The 20,315-nt window shown below is 39.8% G+C and overlaps 2 protein-coding genes across 2 annotated transcripts in view; both read left to right on the top strand.

Annotated features, from left to right (window-relative positions):
• The first annotated feature begins 2,416 nt into the window (after positions 1-2,416).
• Positions 2,417-15,195, top strand: uhrf1 (ubiquitin-like with PHD and ring finger domains 1). Its single transcript, XM_070832078.1, has 17 exons — positions 2,417-2,483; positions 4,722-4,884; positions 5,048-5,314; positions 5,992-6,137; positions 7,606-7,821; positions 8,097-8,212; positions 8,436-8,622; positions 8,906-9,029; positions 9,501-9,608; positions 9,715-9,819; positions 10,410-10,516; positions 10,638-10,800; positions 11,026-11,163; positions 11,704-11,806; positions 12,080-12,228; positions 12,805-12,903; positions 13,353-15,195. Exons 2-17 carry the CDS (start codon positions 4,732-4,734, stop codon positions 13,497-13,499), a joined length of 2,328 nt encoding a protein of 775 aa, XP_070688179.1. The 5' UTR covers positions 2,417-2,483; positions 4,722-4,731; the 3' UTR covers positions 13,500-15,195.
• Positions 15,196-15,751: 556 nt separating this feature from the next.
• Positions 15,752-20,315, top strand: part of kdm4b (lysine (K)-specific demethylase 4B) — a 48,646-nt gene continuing 44,082 nt past the window's right edge. The window contains 2 exon segments of the mRNA XM_070832392.1: positions 15,752-15,806; positions 15,809-15,844. Coding sequence (XP_070688493.1) covers positions 15,752-15,806; positions 15,809-15,844 — 91 coding nt within the window.

Genomic DNA, 20,315 nt, shown 5'->3' with positions numbered 1-20,315 from the left:
GCCTCACTCACTGATTTTCCCCTTAGTCTGCAACCTTTGTTTCCTGCTGGGAAGGATTTTCTCAACACGCACGCTTTTTCTTTCCCAGTAGCGCTCTGCTACACATTAATACAGTTACACACATTCACCCCTGGGAGTTACAGCTACCGCCTCACACTGAGCAGCTCCAATGAGAAGGGAAGTTCCTCAGTTGGGGGATGCTAGAGGAAGGGAAGAGTATTATTCCTTCATTTCCTCTGCTAAAAAGTTCCACAGTTAACCCAGGGACCATGTTATCACCCGGAAATAGAGAGACATCACTCCAAAAAGCCTCCTGATCGCACCCCAGAGATCTGTATAGGCAGATTATTTATGAGCTATGTCTTACAATACAATATACAATATAACTGTATAACAGCACGCACAATTAGGAGGACACCTATGAGCTCACAGACCTCATCTGGATAAGCTCGTCTTGTTTTTGCTCACCAATCAAAAGGTTCTTGAAATATCCTGGATAGCAGCTTTGATTACTAAATATCACCGCTCATCTTAGAGGTGGTTCCTATGCTGAGCTGGTTGTGAATATTACAAGACAGACTGCTTCTCCTTTATATATGAAACTAAACGCATGGAAAGCAGAGATGTATTATAAAAGAGCAAGAGAGGTATAAATAAAAGCTTTAAGCATCTTAATACAGCGTATTGTACATTACCTATAATCTATATCTATAATCTGGAAAACATCTGCTGCAGTTTGTCAAGAATGATAATGTAAAGGTAAATCTTGTTGTTTTCAGTCTAAATTATAACTTTTTAAAAAGGAGATCCGTTTAAACTGCTGTTCTCCATTAGAGAAAAGTGATTAGACACTGAGAGGAGATTTTCTGATGTTTATGAACACTTTAAAAGCAATAATGGTTCGGTGCTAGCTAAGACTTCAGAGCTGTTAATTGCTTGCTTGAGAAGTGTAGTCTCACATGGTCAGGCAAAATGGTAATAATTGTGCCAAACTCTACATTAAAGCAGAAACACTGCAGTCAGGACACGTAGACTAGAGCAGTTTGCCTGAATGTTTATTATTCACTCACACTGAAACCTGTTTCATGTTTCTCAAATTCATTCTTTTCTCTCTTTTTTGGTTGTCTTCTGCTCATCTGAGGCTTAGTTTCCATGTAGTGATCTGCTGCTTCTTGTAACTCATCCTGTGCAGGTCTGGTACCAGTATTTTGTAATGCAATAGAAATAAAGTTAGGAGTCTAATAGGTTAGGAATGTTATTTATGGTTATAAAACCTTCCTTTGTGTTTCATTGGCCTCAGCCTACACAACATTAATATTTTACTCTGTCTGTATGAAGCACTTTAGATATTATGGAGGCATACTGTATGTCTATCACAGGTGATGTCTACTTTGCTATATATAGTTTTTGTAGCAGTCGCACAGTATTTTCCTTTAGACTTCTTTTTATACAGTCACTGATAATAAAGACTTTCAAAAATAAAGATGTAATTGCATTACACAAAATAAACGCCAATTGTATCACAAAGATTTTTTTTTTTACATACTGTAATTATCATTTCATGATATTTTAATCATCTTTTAACTGACGGTTGACATTAGAGAGTGACAGGAAAGATGATCAGACTTGAGCAGGGCATGCTGTGGTCACATGGATCAGTGGGCCACGTGGACACCACTACAAAAGGGTTATTATATACAGTCTAAACAGGTAGAGGCAGAGATATAACAGAAGCAAGTGATAGAAGAAGTGTAGTGACCTGTGTATATATAGTAACTTTATAGTAACATACACAACTTGGCCTATGTAAATACAGATCTTCCTCTCACTCATACATCTTTTTATTTTCAGGGCTCTGGTCTTCACTGACTTGGCCTCACTCACTTTCAGCTCCCGCCAAACTGAATGAAGGGGAGGTAACTGCACATAATTAATTATACAGCATTATTAAGTCAATAGCCCTATTGAGTCCAAATTAAAAAGTAGGGGAAATGGACTCCAGATAAAAGTTTAACATATTTAGACAATAAGTTTGCAGGGGTAGGCTCGTTATGAAGCCAAGTAACGACACAGTCATGCCTCAGACATGATAAACAGCTCCATCAGAGGGGTTGTTTACCAGATCCACCATCTGTCTCTCCAGGTCACCGGTTTACAAGGCGCCGCGTAATCTCGCGATGTTTCCGGAAGCGAGCTGCACCCACGAGAATGTCGTTTCGCGCGCTGAGGCTAAGCTCCAGTCACATTCTAGATTGACACCTCTGGCAGCCAATCAGCTCCATCTACTTAGAGGCGCTCGGCCAATAGGTAAGCAGCATTTGTGGAGCAGGCGGGATATGAAAGTCTTGAAGAATAACTCATTGATCACTCTCCAACAAGGCATAGAGTTGGTCGTGCAAACCTTGCATTGAAGTTATTTGGGGAAAACGTGTGCATTGCTACTTAAACGTCAATTTCTTGTTTTCACTTGGACGAACAAACAGGTAAAGCAGTTTTTTTGCTCATGTTTTAACAACTTTTAACATTGTCCTCATTGATATCTCCACTCAGTAGCTAGCTTACTATGGTTAGCTAACTTGACAAAGTCCTACCTCGTTTCAGTTTGACTTAAGCTCCTACACCAACTTCCTTAAACCTGTTAAATGTAAAATTAAAAATTGGTCTCATTTTTAAATCGCTGGGACAGTTTTCATGCTGTTAAATGTGCTCCGATGTCTTATTTGGAAACATCCCAGTTGAAAGCTCTCTAACAATAAGTTGTAACGTGGTTTGCTGTAGCTAAGCATTGATGGGTGGGTGATGAACTTGAGCTGTTATCCTGTGTTGTTTATCTGGGGTGTAGTTATATAATGTGCTGCACATGGTGAAATTTCAACCACCTTTGCCACTTTGCCGCATCCCGTCAAGCAAAACAAATACGCTAACCTCCAACTGATTATTTTCCTGTTTTTTTCCGCATTGGCTTGTGATGAATTAGCTCATGTTTTTGTCTGCAAGTTGAGAAAAATGAATGGGGTCGATGAAACGATGCATCTTAGGTGGGAGGTGATTGTTTATTTTCCATGTTATTACTCGTGTTTTTTCCCCCCCTGGTTTATTTGGAGCCAGCAGAGCGAACAAGACCTCAGCTGAGAGCGCAAAAGTAAAAGCCAAGCGGCCGTCGAGCTCGGTGCTCACAACCAAGACGGAACAAAGCACTGTCTATACGCGCAAAATGCCGCTTTAATAGTCAAATAATCGACCCCAAACTACGAATAAGGCAGTATTTCGGTGTGTTTTATTGTCGGAGAGCGAAGGCACATTGTTTGCTAGCGCTCCCTCCCGTCCGGATGTGCTTGCTTTTAAAAGAACTGGGAGTGGCCTGCAGCTCAGTTTCCCGCACTGTATTTAAATCAGCTTGTTCCCTCCCTTTCTGATACTCTGTTGAAGTGACAGCCCAGTGCTGACAGCAGTACAATACAAGGACCGACGACTGGCACAATCATACTTCTGCATCTGAGCGACATTTAGTTCATTCTTTGACTAAAACTGGTTTGATTTAGAGCATAAAGAGGAAGGCCTAACGTTTTTAATGGCGAATTTGGCAGGGACTTCATGCCCTGAAGATGTCCATACACTGCTTTCACAAAGACTTAATCTAGGGTGTTAATGTGTAGTTTGTGTGGATTGAAAGGTGAAAAAAGGAGGATAACATTTATTCTAAATGCAGCCTCGGTGTCAACATGGCGTCAGTAGTCACAGTTGCAGGTACAGAACTAGTTAATCTTTGTCCATTCAAAGAAAACGTGTCTTTGACCTGGTGCACAAGAGAAAATGCATGCACACTAAAGTAGATGTAAACACAATAGTGCCTTAAGAGCAAGAGCGTGTTGAATTAAAGTGGTAATCCCAGAATTAATCAATTTAAATGTCAAAATAATAGTGGATAACTTGCAAGAGAGTCATTGCTTTGTGTGAACAGTTTCGAAATGATTTTCATCTGCTTTCAGACATTGTATGTCATAAATTTGGTTTGAGTCTTAATAAAGACCAACAATAACAGATATAATTTTCCTCTATTAATACTTAGTAGGAAAACAAGTTATTTTGTTGCAAAACAAACTAGCCTTTTAAAAATGTCTATACTAATTAGATATCGTTTATTGATCCCTCAGTGGGGAAAGTTTGCTGTTACAGCAGCTCAAAGGGGACAGACAAAAGCACACAGTTAAAAGAAATAGAAAATTAAATATCAATAATATAATATATACAGAGGAAAAACCTATATACACAAAGAAACAATTATATACACAATAATTACAAAAAACAACAACAGGGTGAGGTGGAATGGGATGTGAATTATTGCACAGTTTATGTAATTGCAGAAAATGCCAAAATCAAAGATATTGAACAATTCACAGACCAAAGGTTTAAGTGGTGTGCTGTACAATGATATTGATTGATCATAATCTGTATATTTCTGAATTACTTTTGTTAAAAAATGTTTTTGCCTAAGCATTTGAACTTGAATACAAACGAATAGTTGACAAATATTATTGCTGCTCAGGCTGTTGACAAACAAAATCGGCTAGCTTCCAATCACTGATGACAGTTGAAAATGTATTCCCTCAAATTATTCATTAAACAAGTGTGATTACTGTGAGTACTTGCATTATAAAACAGTAAAATAATTGTACTAATTGCTGTGGCTATAATGGGTCATTGTTTTGCTGTTCATACAGGGCAGCTGCAATGTGGATTCAAGTGCGCACAATGGATGGGAAGGAAACCCACCGGGTGGATTCCCTGTCCAAACTCACCAAGGTGGACGATCTGCGTGTCAAAATCATGGAGCTCTTCAAGGTGGAGCCGGAGAGGCAGAGGCTATTTTACCGCGGCAAGCAGGTGAGGCGAGAGTTATGTATTTTCAGCCTCAGGTGACCGTTAAATTTTGGAGGGATGTTACCGCTTCTTCACTGAAACAAACAAAAACTACAAGATGTTGCTTTCCTGTCTTTTTTTTTTTTTTTTTTTTTTTTAACCATGTCATATTTTTGTTTTATATCAGATGGAGGATGGCCATACCATATTCGACTACAACGTGGGTCTTAACGACATAGTGCAGCTGCTTGTAAGGCAAAAGATGCCCCCTGTTGATGTTGTCAAAAGCAAGGACAAAGAAGCTGAGCTCTCAGACTCTGATTCCGGTTGTGGCTCAACCCAGAGCGAGTCTGACAAGAGCTCAACTCACGGCGAGGTGGAGGGTCAGACCGCCGGCACCTCTGCCCAGACAAACACCCAGGAGCTCGTCGATCCGGGGTTTGGGTTTTACAAGGTGTGTTTTTATTTCGTGATTACTTTTGTTTTACAGTGAAAGGTGAAATCAAATGCTTCTGTGTAGTATGGGTGGCTGTAATGTTTCACAGATTGTGAAGCACAATCAAATGACGCATGCTGACCCAATTAGATCAGCCACCAGTGTGGGTTTAACATGTCGGACTGCATCAAAGAAAATTCCTAGACCTTTAGACATATTTAATTTTGAGGTGATTATAGAAAGTTCTTTGTATTGTTGCCTTTAGCAACATCTGTAGCCCTGTAAAACCTCCAGATGATTGTAATCATCTCTCTGTGTGTCACTCTACAGTTGGTCGTGGTCACACTTGAATAGGCCACTTTATTAACAGGGAGGGTATAAATAAATGGGTATACTGTGGGATGCTCTCGCACGAAATATCCTGCCGTTATACTTCTAGCTGTTGAGAACAACTATAACTGCATTTGATTTCCAAGGCGATCACAGAACACATTGTGTGTACTACTTGTTTTTCAAGCATAACCTGAGCCTGAATTTGTTCATTGTGCAAACACTTGCATAAATGTACAAAATATAGATGCTGTGAGGCAATCTCCGTTTCCCCATCCAGCTTCTTCTATGCACTTTGTTTCTAACTGTGCTGTAAAAATGTCTTTGAAGATCTTGCTAACTGCCTCTCGTCTCTGTGTCTGAAGATCAATGAGCTGGTGGATGCAAGAGACCTGAACATGGGGGCATGGTTTGAGGCCCAGATCGTGAATGTTACCAAGACGACAAAGACACCTAAAGACGAGGCCGCTGAGGAACAAGAGGAGATCCTGTACCATGTTAAATATGAAGAGTAAGAACACCTTTTCTATTCAGTCAGTGAATAGATTTGAATAGACATTTGACGGCTGTTGGTATATTCACATAAAAGAACAGTTTTTTTAAATTTTTTTTTTTTTATATACATTTACCAACCACCTGAAATGTGGAAGTTTTGATTTGTTTTTGGTGTTTTTCTTTCAAAAGAACAGACTGGGAAAGGGGAGAATGTATACAGATTAAGTTCATTTTAACGTTTCTCCATTTCCCATTCTTGGTAATATCGCTTTCTACTCTTTCAGGTGCAGTGAGTCTTTTTTTTTTTTAATAAACACTTTTTCGACTAATAAGTGAGCTTCATGGAATGCCAGTGTTGTACTTAATATGCAACATTAAAGTTGAAATAGTAGTACCTTCCATCTGTTATCAATGTAATTGTCAGGTGGAAAGAGTCGATACGGAAGACACAGTTGTACATTAGCATATGGCCTAACCTGCTCCGGAGGTTATTCAGGTTGCCATTTTGACAGAACACCCAGGGTCTATCCCATTGTGACTTTGCTCGTGAGAATATTAATTCTGCTCAGTGATTCAGGACAAATTACAAGGAACTGGTATTCCCTCAAAACACTGCCACCTTATCTACTGTGCATCTATGCCTTCTATGTCTTTAATTCACATATTTACAGTTTAAGACCCTACCGAGAGTTATGCAACTTGACGTTCACTTTCATAAATAAGCTGCTCTTGATCTACTACCAATGTAAAGCTATCACTCTGATGCAGCTTCACATAAAAGACTTAACAGGATGGCACACTATCACATTTACAGACTTGGATATTTATTCAGGCGACGGCATTGCCATTGAAATCTTCACTGTGGAACTAAAATTGACATTGAACTAAATTAGAAGTTGTCACGAGTGCGTAGCTCTGACAGCTGAAGCACTTGGGTTTCTGTAGTGTGTCTGGCCTTCCCCTCCCTGAAAGGCGCGCTTGTGTTGGTGAACTTGTAAGTGCGTTAGTGTTGGGTGGGGACATTAATTTTTTTTTTTTTTTTTTCTTCTTTTAATGGTCAATTTTTGTACAGCATACTTCACAGCACACTTTACAACTTGAAATTAGTTCTCTGTATTTAACCCATCATATGTACAAACACATGCCCCACACTCATGCACATGCATATGAACAGAGGGCAGCCATACAAGGCGCCCGGGGAGCGATCTTAGGGGGGGGGTTAAGGGCCTTGCTCAAGGGCCAAAGTGGCGCCGGCGACGCTGATGTGATGGCGGTGCTACACCTGTCGTCCTCTTGGTCACCACACCAAGTCTTCCTGAGTGGTGATGTTGTTCAAAGCTGCTGCACCATTACTTGATCCTCACCGCTCAAACATAATTTTGTACATTCAGTTACGGCATCATGCAAGTGTAGGAAGCACCTGTGGTGGTGTGTGGCCTGCCTCTGAACTGCAAACTGATATGGTGTCACATTTATGATCACAGCTACCCAGAAAACGGGGTAATTCAGTTGCTGGTCAAGGATGTTCGTCCGCGGGCCCGTACCGTGTACCAGTGGCACCAGCTGGAGCCAGGAATGATCGTTATGGTCAACTACAACCCAGACGACCCCAAGGAGCGCGGCTATTGGTACGACGCCGAGATCCAGAGGAGGAGGGAGACACGCACCCAGCGAGAGATCTATGCCAAGATTATCCTTGGGTAAGTGCTTGGCTGCATGAAGATATTTAATTACTGCATTTTACAACAGCACACAGTAAGGACAACTGTCACATTTAAAAAAAATGTTTTAATCGATATCAACGCGTTTTGGGCGTTTGTGTGCCACAGTAGCAGGTGGGCAAACGGTAATTTCCTGCTGTGGTGAAGGGAAATGGCTATTTGTCTCTTTTGATTGTAGTTTTAAAAAGTATATTACTTTCATTTTAGTATTAATTATTGCAGGACACTTTGACAGCTTGTATCTTTGTTTGCAGTGATGCTGGTGACTCTCTTAATGACTGCCGGATCATGTTCCTGACTGAAATCTACAAAATTGAGGAGCCTGGTTCTCCGGGTGACCTCCTAGCTGGATCTGAGAGTCCACTAAAAAGTAGGTTTATAGATGATTGTGCAAAATTGTAAAGTTGTGTGTTAGTGGCTGTTGACATTGAGAAAGTTTGGCTTGTTAAACATCAGTATTTTGGTTTTGAATCCTGTCCGTGTGAATAGTCAATGTTGTTTGGGACATATGAAACCTGCCATGTCCCACCTTTTACTGCAAATGGTGTGCAATGAAATTTGAATAAATAATTTAATGAAATGTCTGTTCTCAGGATCAAATGGACCTGAGTGCAAGCACTGTAAGGATGATCCCAAAAAGAACTGTCAGTGGTGTAATTGCCATATCTGCGGCATCAAGCAGGATCCCGACAAACAGTTGCTGTGTGATGAATGTGACATGGCCTATCACACTTACTGCCTGAACCCTCCGCTCACCTCCATCCCAGAGGATGAGGACTGGTCAGTAGCTCCAGATATGCAATTCCACAATTCATTAAATGCATTCAAATATTCTACTGTTTAAGCTAAAAAAATTACCTGTCACAGGTTGATGATAAATGTGTGACCATATCATTTTTGTGGCATATGTGACTTGTATTTGATAAGAGATTTTTCAAATGCACTAAATATTGGCTTGAATGATGCTGCTCTTTTTAAAATTATCTTCATCCTTTTGATCATCATGTGTTATTCGTACGCTGAGATTGACTTGACCTTTACTCTACTCGTCATACTGTCTCAGGTATTGCCCAGGTTGTCGGAATGACGCCAGTGAGGTTGTGTTGGCTGGAGAGAAGCTGAAGGAGAGCAAGAAGAAAGCTAAGATGGCTTCGGCCAGCTCCTCCAGCCAGAGGGACTGGGGCAAGGTGAGTGCTGACACAGTTTCTTTGCTTACAATTGTTTAAATGACCAACAATGAATACTTTTTTACCAAGGTTCTTTTTGTCATGATGATTTTTTTATATTGACGCTGGTAAGAGATAAGATATTCCTTTTATTAGTCCCATGATGGGGAAATCTACAATGTCACAGCAGACAGGAGGAGATTTTAAAAAATATGTACAGCTAAGACACAGGAAGTATAAAAATAGAAACAATATAATGTACATAGTGGGAATATTTAAAAAAAAAAAAAAGGGGGGGGGATATTAGAAAGTATTACACATTGGGAAGTGAGGTAAAAAGATGAATAAATATATTGCACAGCTGGTGTACATTATAGTTCCGTTATTGTTAGATTTGGTACAGTGTGGTCTACTGGGAGCAGTGCTGGTTGTAGAGTCTGACAGCTGTCCAAAAAACAAAGTTTTCTAATACATTATACTTCTGCCTTCCAGGGAATGGCCTGTGTTGGTCGAACAAAGCAGTGCACCATCGTCCCGTCCAACCACTACGGCCCAATCCCTGGCATCCCCGTCGGCTCCCTGTGGAAGTTCAGAGTGCAGGTCAGACCACGCAGCTGGAGAGTTCAATTAGTGCTGCTGAAGAAGTTGTTTGAACATGCGTAGTGCAGTGGCCCGCAATGATGTTTCAGTTCTTTGGCTTTTCTAGGTCAGTGAATCTGGCGTCCACAGGCCACACGTAGCTGGAATTCACGGCAGGAGCAATGATGGTGCCTACTCTCTGGTCCTGGCTGGAGGCTATGAGGATGATGTGGTATGCTGTTTATTTATTCTTTTTTTTTTTTAATGATAGTAATATAAAAGGTGGTGACGGTAATGAGGTTTAAAGTAAACTCCAACTGACATCAGTGGATAAGACCAGAGCCTCACATCCTTCTCCTCCATGGAGAACTGGACAGAGGACAGACTGCACAAGCACACCATTCATACAGATAGGAGAAAGGAAACACACACACACACACACACACACACACGGAGAGAGAGAGACGGGGACAACATGGACACCGAGGAGGAGAGACAATCTGAGGCTCTAAAGATTGAGGCACAGACAGTCACGGGGGAGAGACAGTTGGGTCCCAGGACAGCAGATGGTCCAGCGCAGAGAAGCATGAGTGAAAGTGCTGCTTAATGCTTATTTTCAGGGCATTGTGGACCATGTCGAATTACTTGAGAGATCTTTAAAGCATTAACATTATTTAATTTCCTGTAAATTATGTATAATGTAAGAATAGTTGTCTGATTACGTTGTGAAACCCATGTTTTTATTAAAGTAACCAAGCATTTGAAACCTGCTGCCAAACCTTTCCTGTAGTTTTAACCTGTGTCATTTGTCTTGAATTGTAGGATGATGGTAATGAGTTCACTTACACTGGTTCTGGGGGCCGAGATCTTTCTGGAAACAAGAGGACTGCTGAGCAATCATGTGATCAAACGCTTACCCACATGAACCGGTATGACAGAAGGACACAATATACAATATATGGAACAGGATTTCTAAATTTTCTATTTTTTTTTTTTTTTTTTTTTTTTTAAATTGTGCAAATCCAAATTGTTTTCTCTGGTTCTCAACAGGGCACTGGCTCTCAACTGCAATGTCCCAGTCAACGACAAAAACGGAGCAGAGGCCAAGAACTGGAAGGAAGGCAAATCGGTCAGAGTTGTGCGCAGCTGCAAGGGTCGCAAGCACAGTAAATACTCCCCTGAGGAAGGAAACAGATATGATGGGATATATAAGGTATGGGGTAACATTTGACGGCTTTCTGTTGGTGCTTTGGAGTTGTCAAACATAACAATAATGTAAACTACTGAACTGTCGACCATGGGATGTGACAGTTAATGATAAATTGGGAGATTCAATGGCAAAGATCTGCTAAAATAAAGGAATTGAACGCATTGGTTAGCTTAATCTCAAAAGTTTGAACATCTATCTGTAGTTTTACTTGGCGTCGTCTTCCTGCAGGTGGTGAAGTACTGGCCAGACAAGGGTAAGTCTGGCTTCCTCGTGTGGCGGTATCTGCTGAAGCGTGATGATGATGAACCGGCACCATGGACCAGAGATGGCAAGGACCGCATCAAGAAGCTCGGCCTCACCATGCAGGTAGAGCTGATCGTTCAGACTTTCATTGTACAAAGAGTGTTTTCCTGTACACAACTTGCCAGTCCTTTTTGCAGTGATCTAATAAGGTCCCCTTTAGAATGACAATACAGCTATTACAATTTAAAACTAACTATACCTTCTAATGCAATTTTGACTGAAATAAACTTCTATATGACCTCCTTTTTATTACTCAAGCATTCTTTAAATTTTGCTTAGATTTGTGAATACAAAACATTGTTATATGAATGAAAATTAAATTGAAGGGAAAAATACCTAAGATATCATCTTTATTGAGACATTGATCTAAAATGTTCAAATCTGGACCAACATGCCAATGTTAGTGGTTTCTCAACACTACACTCACTTTATGTACACTTGCATTTAGCATGTTGAAGTACAAGCATGTTGATGTTTTTTCCAGTTGTTCCATGGTTAATGTTTGTTCAGACCTGCTAAAGGACATGTTAATAAGCATGCACACAGTAGCTGTGCTTTTAGTAATGGCATAACTTCAGTTAAATGGACTCAATCTTGTTCCAGTATCCTGCTGGTTATCAGAAAGAGAAAGAGAACAAAAATGAAGTGGAGGAGGAAGCGGCGACACCCAGCAAGGCAAAGAGGAAGAGAAAATCTCAGGGTAGCGGTAAGTTGTGTGTGTGGGTGGATGGGACTTTTAAAAAAAAAACAAAAAAAAAAACTTTTTACCTAGTATTCCACATGGGTTCACACAACACTCCTGTAAATCACCTCAGTGCTACAGATTGGGTGTGCTTTGGACAACAAAAATGATATTGCCAGTAGGTGCGATCATCATACCTGGGTACAGGTGGCAAATTGATGTTGTTTTCCTCTGTGTAGAAATCTAAGCATCCACCTTTACGCCCCATAACTATTTAGTGTTCTTCTGTCTGTCCAGAATCCTCCAAGACCTCACCAGCCAAGACTCCCAAGAAAATAAAGGTAGAAGTGTACAAGCTTACCAAGGAGCAGAAAGGCCTCATCAAGGGTGACGAGCTAAACAAGAAGCTGTGGGATGAAGCCATGGCGTCACTGTCACTTGGACCGGTGAGGACCGTTGCACCAGCAGGGTTTTTAAATATTAAAGCTCATGTTCAGCGGAAACTAGGTCTGTTTGTTGGGTCCTGTTTGTATGCAGGCGGGAACAAAAAAAAGCCATGGATCCAACTTGGAATTTCAAAACCGCATCAACACATTTAATTTTAATACTGAGTCAATGATTCTTTGTGGTGACAAATAATGAGCGATTGTAGAGTTGAACAGCATAACAGATTTACGACACCAATACTTAATACAGCGCATTGATATGATTTCAAGTGAGGGGAGGAAACAAATCTGTCCAACACATGGATTTGTCTGTTACCAGAAACCAAGAGTCTGAACTAGTTGTCTCCAGATGGGTGTTTTTTTTATTAGGATCGAAAGAGGAGTATGTTATAAATTCTTGTGAATGATAACTGAGGTGCTCATGAAATCTCACACTTCTAAAACATGAAATGGAAGAAGGCTGTGTGTGTTGGCTGAGCACTGCTTTAAACCTTCAGCCGTGGACAGCTCAGTGACAACAGTCTGTGATGTCTTCTCATGTGATTTTTTTTATTTTTTATTTTTTCTCTTCTGCAGAAATTCTTAAACAAAGTTGAAGAAGTTTTCCTCTGCATTTGCTGCCAAGAAGTGGTCTATCAACCCATCACCACAGAGTGCCAACACAATGTCTGCAGGGTAAGAAACCTTGTCCAATCATTGTCCCAAACTTTGGGATCCCTGATAGTTACTGCTCAGTAGAAGGTGCAAGAAGAGTCACAAACAGGACTTCATGGATGCTCTACTGTTCCAATACATTGCACTTAAATAGATGGGCTGTCAGATGCACATCTTTAAAATACAAGGTGCAAACATTGGAAAAATCCTCTTTTTAAAACTTAATTTCATTGTATGCAGTTATTCAGTAATGCCTATCCACAAACAGAGGGGTGCTTCTGATGAATGATATGACCTAAAAGATGCCAGCATCACTGGAGCTGTCAAATGGCATTCTGGGCAATGTAATAAACTTGCAAGACGGTTGATAAAATGAATCTTGAAATCTCATGATGATGTGGAACAATGGGAGTAACGTGTCTAACTGAGAATTAAAAGCTGCCGTTTCCTTTTTTTTGTTTTTGCTGCAGGAATGCCTTCAGCGGTCCTTCAAAGCAGAGGTGTACACCTGTCCGGCCTGCAGGCACGACCTGGGCAAAAACTACTCCATGACTGTCAACAAAAGCCTGCAAGACATTCTAACTCAGTTTTTCCCAGGGTACAGCAACGGGCGATGATCATCGGTTCTGCCTGCTCAGCCTGCGAGGAAGCGTGATGTAAACTGTAAGGGGAATTTTCATTAGAGGCAATAAAGAATCAGTTTCTCTTAATATATTTTTTATGATTTATAAAACGACAATTTTTGTTGAGTTCAGTGCTACATTCTTCACCTCAGATCTGCCACGATATGTTAGTGATTAAACTGAAAATTCCTTTGTAACTATATCATTACTCCGTTAATGCCTTCAACCTTGATTTTTTTTTTTTTTTTTTTTTTTTTTTTCCCCCATTAACTAATGCTAATGTTATCCATAATGTAAAATGTTTGTTACTTTTAACTACATCCCTCCATGTTTAGCACTCCTTAAAAGAACATTAAGTCAGAAGTGTTTTAGCCGTTTGCCCGTTTTGTTTGGAGATTTTTTGTTTTTGTTTGAGACTATTATTGGAATCTGGGTCTTATCTGGTCTGCCGTTAACTTGGGCTGTCATTGGTCATCATTTTAGTGCAGTTTCTTAAAATCTGATCACGGAGTTAGCGGTATTTCCTATACTTGTCTGTACTTCTTCCTTTAATCTCCGCCTCGCTCTGTTTGTGTTTACAAACTCCGCTTGATTTCCTGTCATATGAAATCAGTTGAGAAGACTAGACAAAAATAGACAAACTATTAAGAAAATATTGTCCTGACAGAATTCCTTATGTGACGCTTCTTGTTCGTCCCTGGCATCCGATGATTTAAAACTGCGCTAATATGACAAGTGAACAAAGCCTTCTTTTGAGAAAAGAGGCCTTCTGGAATTGAAGCTGCTCCCCCGACTGTAGATGAGACCTGACGCACAAGCACAAACTGAACCATTTACGTTGTTTTCCTGCTCTTCAGCAGTCTGAGAGGAAGTGTCTTGTCGGGTACCGATGTCATCAAATGTGTATCGGTTCCTCAAATATTTTCACACCGTGCTTTATATCTGTATATGAGGTTTGTGAAAGTTGATTAAAAAGTTACTATGAATTTGAGAACCTTGAAAGCTGAACACGATAGATTCTTAAAGTCATTATACTCCGTGGCGTTGATTTGGATTTCCCGTTTTTAAAATGTTCACTTTATTAAAGTCCAAAGAAACGAAAGTGCTTAACAAAGAGTGTAATGTAGAACTCCCATCTATCTAGCTCTTTAGACATTTGTCCCTGACACTCGAACCTAATTGAGACTAGAAATGTATTTGTGTTTTTTTTTTGGCTAAAGTTGAAATATTGTACTTTTTTCATCTTTTTATAATCTATTACTGCCATCTTTGCTGGGGAGGGGGGTCTGTTTGATCAGATTTTTGTGTCTCGTGGTCATTTGTAATACCAGACCTCATTTAAAAACCAAAATGCTTGCATAAATTTGAAATGTTGAGGAAATTCCCCACACTGCTCCTGAAACTTGATATTCAGTCAGCTAAATTAACTGATTTTGTTACACGTTTGCCATTGTCTCTTATGAATATTTGGTGTTTTAACAGCAGTGTGTGACTGTCCATCCACATGCCAGCACTTTGAGTTTTGATGAGAGACAAAGATTTGCATAGACTGGGAAATGTATATTTTCAGAAATTGTATAATTTTTTTTTTTTTTTTAGTCCATTTTAGTTTTGATATGTAGTTTTAGAATTGCTTGCACATGTTTGGTGCAAAGATTTGTCAATACATTTTCAGTGTTATTCAATTAAAAAAAGTGAAAACTAGGCATTTTGTCATGATTTTTTTTCTTTTAGGGGATGGGACTTGGTATTGAGGAAATTTTACTTGTAATGAATATGCTTCTCCTTGACGTTTGACCTTCAAGACAGGTGAAGATGAAATTATTTTAAGAGTTTTCAAATGAGAGTTAAAGTACAGAGGAGATCTCAAATTTCATTCTTCTTTTAAAGTTAGAAAGTTGCTCAAACACCAATACTCAGAGAAAATGGATTAGTAATTTAGAGCCGAAGAATCTAATGACTGAAATAGTTTAAAAAGACCTGAGGGTGTTTTACTTTTGTCATGGTGAACTGAGCAGAACAGCCTCTGGCGAGCCCGGCCGTGTCTACGTGCGTGACGTGCACAGTGTACGAGTACGAGCTCCTAGAAGGACGAGTGCTTGAGCGTCTGTTCTCATTGGTCAATTTGTGTGTCAATAGCCGAATGAACCAATTACATCGTCGGGTTCGTAACCAAGAGTTCTATCATCCAATTAAACGGAGTAGATTCTGAGGTGGGCGTGACGCCGATTAGCCTCAGCTAGCTAATGCTAGAGGAAAATCGATCCAGAGAAATTTTACAAAACGATACCAGATCGATTGAGCAAATTTAGGGAGAGGACTGTACGTCGCCGCAGGAGGTAATATTTCCCAAACGGAATTCATTTTATTGAACTGTGGAGACCGTATTCTCGTGTTATTCTGATGAGTGGTGTCTGTCGTCGCGGTGTTTTGTTTTTTCTAAATGCAGATATGGAAGTAGCTAGCTAGGAGCTAGCCAGCGTTAGCTAGGAATACATAGCCAAACGTTAGGACAAGGTAAAGTGTAGCTCTGTTTTAAAAAGAACCATTGGTGCTGCGTGTGTGTATAACTTAAATAGAGCTGTTTAAACGTTAATGTGAGTTCCACCTTTTAGTCATTTTGAAGCGCTTCAGCTGCAGTTTATTGTTCACTGTCTTCTTAGATGACATGCTAACAGGTAATGTTAGTTGTGCAGAGCCACCGTCGCCTGCAGTAGCTGCTCCATTTAAACCGAGTCATGAAGCCTATTAAATGAATTAGCTATCATGGGGACAGATGCATTTTGAGCTTCAGCATGTTAGTTTGCATCGTAGAGGGCAGCGTGCTGTGATATAGACATTAATGTTAGGCCCAGCTGTACTTAAAGGGTCTGTGTAGGCCCCTTTTTGTTGTGGTTAGACAGCTGGGGGTCATGTGGCCTCCCATCATGTTCGTGAATTAGTCAGTCCCGCTGAGAAAGAGGGACCTTGCTTCCGAAATAACCTTTCAGATGTTTGGATGAGTGACTATTAAATGTGTAAGTCAAATTACAAATTGTCAGCTGGGGCGGTTTATGAAGAGCCATGTATTTCTGAATACATACAGTCACTGATAAGGAAACAGTGCTGTGTTGGAGTGGGATTTATTTACTATTTATTTATTTTAAGTGTCACATACTAAAATTCATCAAGTCATACCTAACTCCTCTTTTCATTCAGCTGCTTGAAACCTGATATTTTAAGCTCACAGCTGAGCTTGCATGTTTCCCACACTACAGGGTGTTTGTTCCTAATTCAAATGACTTGTTGATTTGTGCCCATTTGTTTTGCCTGGTAGTAGACACGTCATATTCATGGCCATTTAAGCCTGAGGGCACGTGGTTTTTGGTTGTGCCTGGAAAAGCTGCATACACGTGAAATGCATATTGAGGGATGTACCGATATGTTTTCTGTGAGCGTGTTTGTTTTAGCTAGAAATAGTATCTCTCTGACATGTTAATCTACGTGATCAATCAATCATGATTGAATCCATCTATACTGTCAGATAGAGAAACACTAAAAGTGGCACATTTATTGCAGCTTGGGTCAGCCATTGAAAACCTGGCACCTGTGTGGTTGATAGTGTCTGTGTCATTTAAGTTCATCTTCAGACAGATAACGTCTTGTCACCTGTTTGCGTGAAACAAACCGTTAACTTCATGTCACCTGTTTGTTTGGTGATGGGAAATATTTGAAAAATAATTAACTGCTCTCCTGTTATCTCTTATATGCTCTGATTCAGTTGATAATAGTAACTGTTGGATCAAACCTATATGGGTTTGCCAAACTCATGTTTAAATGATGATATGCTGCCCAACGTTAGACAGAAAAATGTAAATAAGCACTTTGACAATTTTTGATAATGTTTTGATTTGATGATTACATCTTCTGAACAGCTTAGCGCATTGTCCTGCATGCCCTAAGCCCAGATTTTACAAGCGTACTATAATTTCCACACTGTATTTTTTAAAGAGGTTTGTCAGTTGTTGTTTTTTTTTTTATTTTAAGCAGAATCCAGAAAAAAGAAAGTGTAGCTGTTTTCTTTCTGACCAAGGCTGAGCTATATTTTTAATAAGGCAACTCTCACTTAATCTTAATTATTTATATAATTGTTTAGTCTCAGAAAGTAGTAATAATGGCTTTCACATGTTTCCCAGAGCAGCTCAGTATATGTTCTTATTTCTTTATTTGTTGGACCAATAAAACCCAAAGATATTTAGTCAATTACAATATAAAACAGAAAAGCTGTAAATCCTCATTGGAGAAGCTGAAGCCGGAGAATGGATGGTGGTTGTGCTTGGAAAAAAAAAATTACTGAAATTATACAAGAACTTATAGATAAATTGGCGAATTGTTTAATTTCTAAATTTAAATTCCTGATCCATGGTTGTTGGCTCTCTTGAGCTAGTTCTTTGAAGTGGCTTTGGAGCTGTCTGGGTAAAGTTTGCTGTACTTTACTGTGGCTGGTTGGACAAACACAAACCTTAGAGCTCCTGCAATTCATGCAAAACTTTCATTCAAGCAGTAGTTGCTAGTAGTATTAATATTAGGATTAGGGATAGAAATCTGAAATGGAAACGTTAATTTAATTGCAGTTTAAGTTCTATTGCACAAATGAATAACCACAGGACAGATCCTTTGCAACATCCAAGCAAACATCACATAGTGTTCAGTTTCCGGTTTACTTTATGGGCTTTTCTAGTTTGCATTATCATTTGGTTCTAAAAGGTCTGCTGCCCGTCTGCTGGTGATGAGGGTCATGTGATTTTTCTCACAGAATATCACTGTCTGACATCACCAGATTACAGGAGATAATTCATGATAAATGTTAAACTGGTGCTAGGCAGGGCTGAACAGTATGGGAAAATAATCCAATTGCGATCTTTGTAGATCAACATTGTGATTGTAGCTTTTAAGGGCCTTATCTCATGTATTATTAACTATACACAATAAATCATTCTATAGCATGACCAAGTCAACATTGGACACAGATGGCGTGCTATGAAGAAATTAGATGTACTAATGCAAATAACATATTTTTATTTAGCTGTTGAATTGTAGAAACCTTCAATTACAGTAAAGAATTGATAACTTCAAGCGTTGTAAACCTAGTTTGACTCTAGTGACTTCTTAGAAAAAAGACTTCAGTGTATAAGGAGCATTGCTGTGATTGCTGTGATAATTTCTCACTGCCGTTTTTGAGTGTCCTTTGCAGTTAGTTATGCTCTCAAACATTTCAGTCAGTGATCCCTGCCAGATGGTAGTCGGCCTACTTGCCACACTGGTAGTCGGGTTATTACCCGTACAGTCGTCATACACGACCTCAGATGCTTTTTTTCCCGTGAACAGATGTGTAGTGTTGCCTTGTCGTAGCTGCGGTAGCAAGTAGTGATGCGCAGGTCACCGTTTTTAATGAGATTCAAAAATGATTATGAGAGCTAATCTGCACTGCACGACCCACAGAAATATGTGTAAATCATCCACCCAAACCTGACCTGACCAGCAATTTGCCAATTTTATGCATTATAGTAGCACAATTTTCAGGACTGAGACATGGACAGAAACAGCACATGGGTGCTACTTGGTGTTTGAGAGACGGAGAGAGAAAGTGGACTATTGCACACAATGTTCCTGTAAATCATTTCTAAGTTTTTGATCCAACACCTGAGTCTGCCAAGCGTCGTCTTTAGGGCTGTAATCAACCAAAGGAAAAAGTCAACTGAAATTCTGCCTACGCTACAACCAGTCGATAGGTCCACTAATGGCTTGTTACAGTATCACAGCATAATAAATACATGTAAATAATGGATTGAGATTGATCTTCTCCTCAAGAAAGTAACACAAGCAATTTTCTGACCAGTGACAGTTTGGTCGGAAAAAAGAGCACATTGACCAGCCAATCAACCAGCCGACCAGAAGATGTCAGCCCTAATATCTTAAACCCAAAATATGTCCATACAACAGACACACTGCTCCTCTTTGACACTAAAGTCCTCTCTTGCTCTTCGGTGTTTGGTTCTGCTGAGGCCTTTTTCACACAGAAGTACTGCTTGCGTGCATGTGGCATTTTAAAGTTTTAAATAAATGGTTTCTTCTCAAAATCATACTTTCTACTCTCGGTTGCTTCGCATCATTACGCAGTATTACTGCTACATGTACGTTGCATTGTACTGCTGTAGAGGTTTATGGTTGTATTCATTTTATCCACTTTATGCTGTTGGGTAGTTTAATCTCCAGCAACATATCATTATTCTGTGAGATTATCACATGTTCGTACCCAACATTTGTACTTGAGTTAAAGCACTTACAGCAAAACAACTGGACTCCTCTGAAGTGTTCCATGAGGTTGCTGGTGTTATGTGTCGTGAGCAATCGGGTAGCATTTTATTGCTTCGAGCTGGGGTTAAGCACACTCAGCTTTGGTGTTGGGTGTGGTTTGTTAGTACCACATCCAACTATGGTAGATGCCTTCAGGCACATTGCAGAGCCCTTTGAAGCAGACAGTGCACTCTCTATGACTATTTTAAGGAAATTCTTGAAATTGAGATAGCTAATCACTGTTTGGTGTTTTTGCTAGATAAATTACTCATCAGTTGTCTTTGTAGTTGCCTTTTCTGTTGATTGACTGATCATTTCAGCTTTACAATAAAGAAGGTCATGATTTCCATTTTGTCTCCATGAACACTGAAGACAAATAGAAACTAAGAACAATATACCAGATTCTTCTGTTATGGCTAGACAGCTACTTGCTCACTCAACACTCCTTTGTAAACGTCTAGATGCTTAACCCAC

Source organism: Pempheris klunzingeri, chromosome 6, assembly GCF_042242105.1.
Source record: "Pempheris klunzingeri isolate RE-2024b chromosome 6, fPemKlu1.hap1, whole genome shotgun sequence".
Taxonomy (NCBI): Eukaryota; Metazoa; Chordata; class Actinopteri; order Acropomatiformes; family Pempheridae; genus Pempheris; species Pempheris klunzingeri.
The sequence above is the reverse complement of the archived record's forward strand: the minus strand, read 5'-3'. Positions and strand labels throughout refer to the sequence as shown.

Bases quoted from the DNA above. Each gene is read 5' to 3' on its own strand.
- uhrf1 (XM_070832078.1), top strand. From the start codon at position 4,732: ATGTGGATTCAAGTGCGCACAATGGATGGGAAGGAAACCCACCGGGTG. The intron at 4,885-5,047 runs GTGAGGCGAGAG...GTTTTATATCAG, and splicing joins TATTTTACCGCGGCAAGCAG to ATGGAGGATGGCCATACCAT. The intron at 6,138-7,605 runs GTAAGAACACCT...TTATGATCACAG, and splicing joins TACCATGTTAAATATGAAGA to CTACCCAGAAAACGGGGTAA.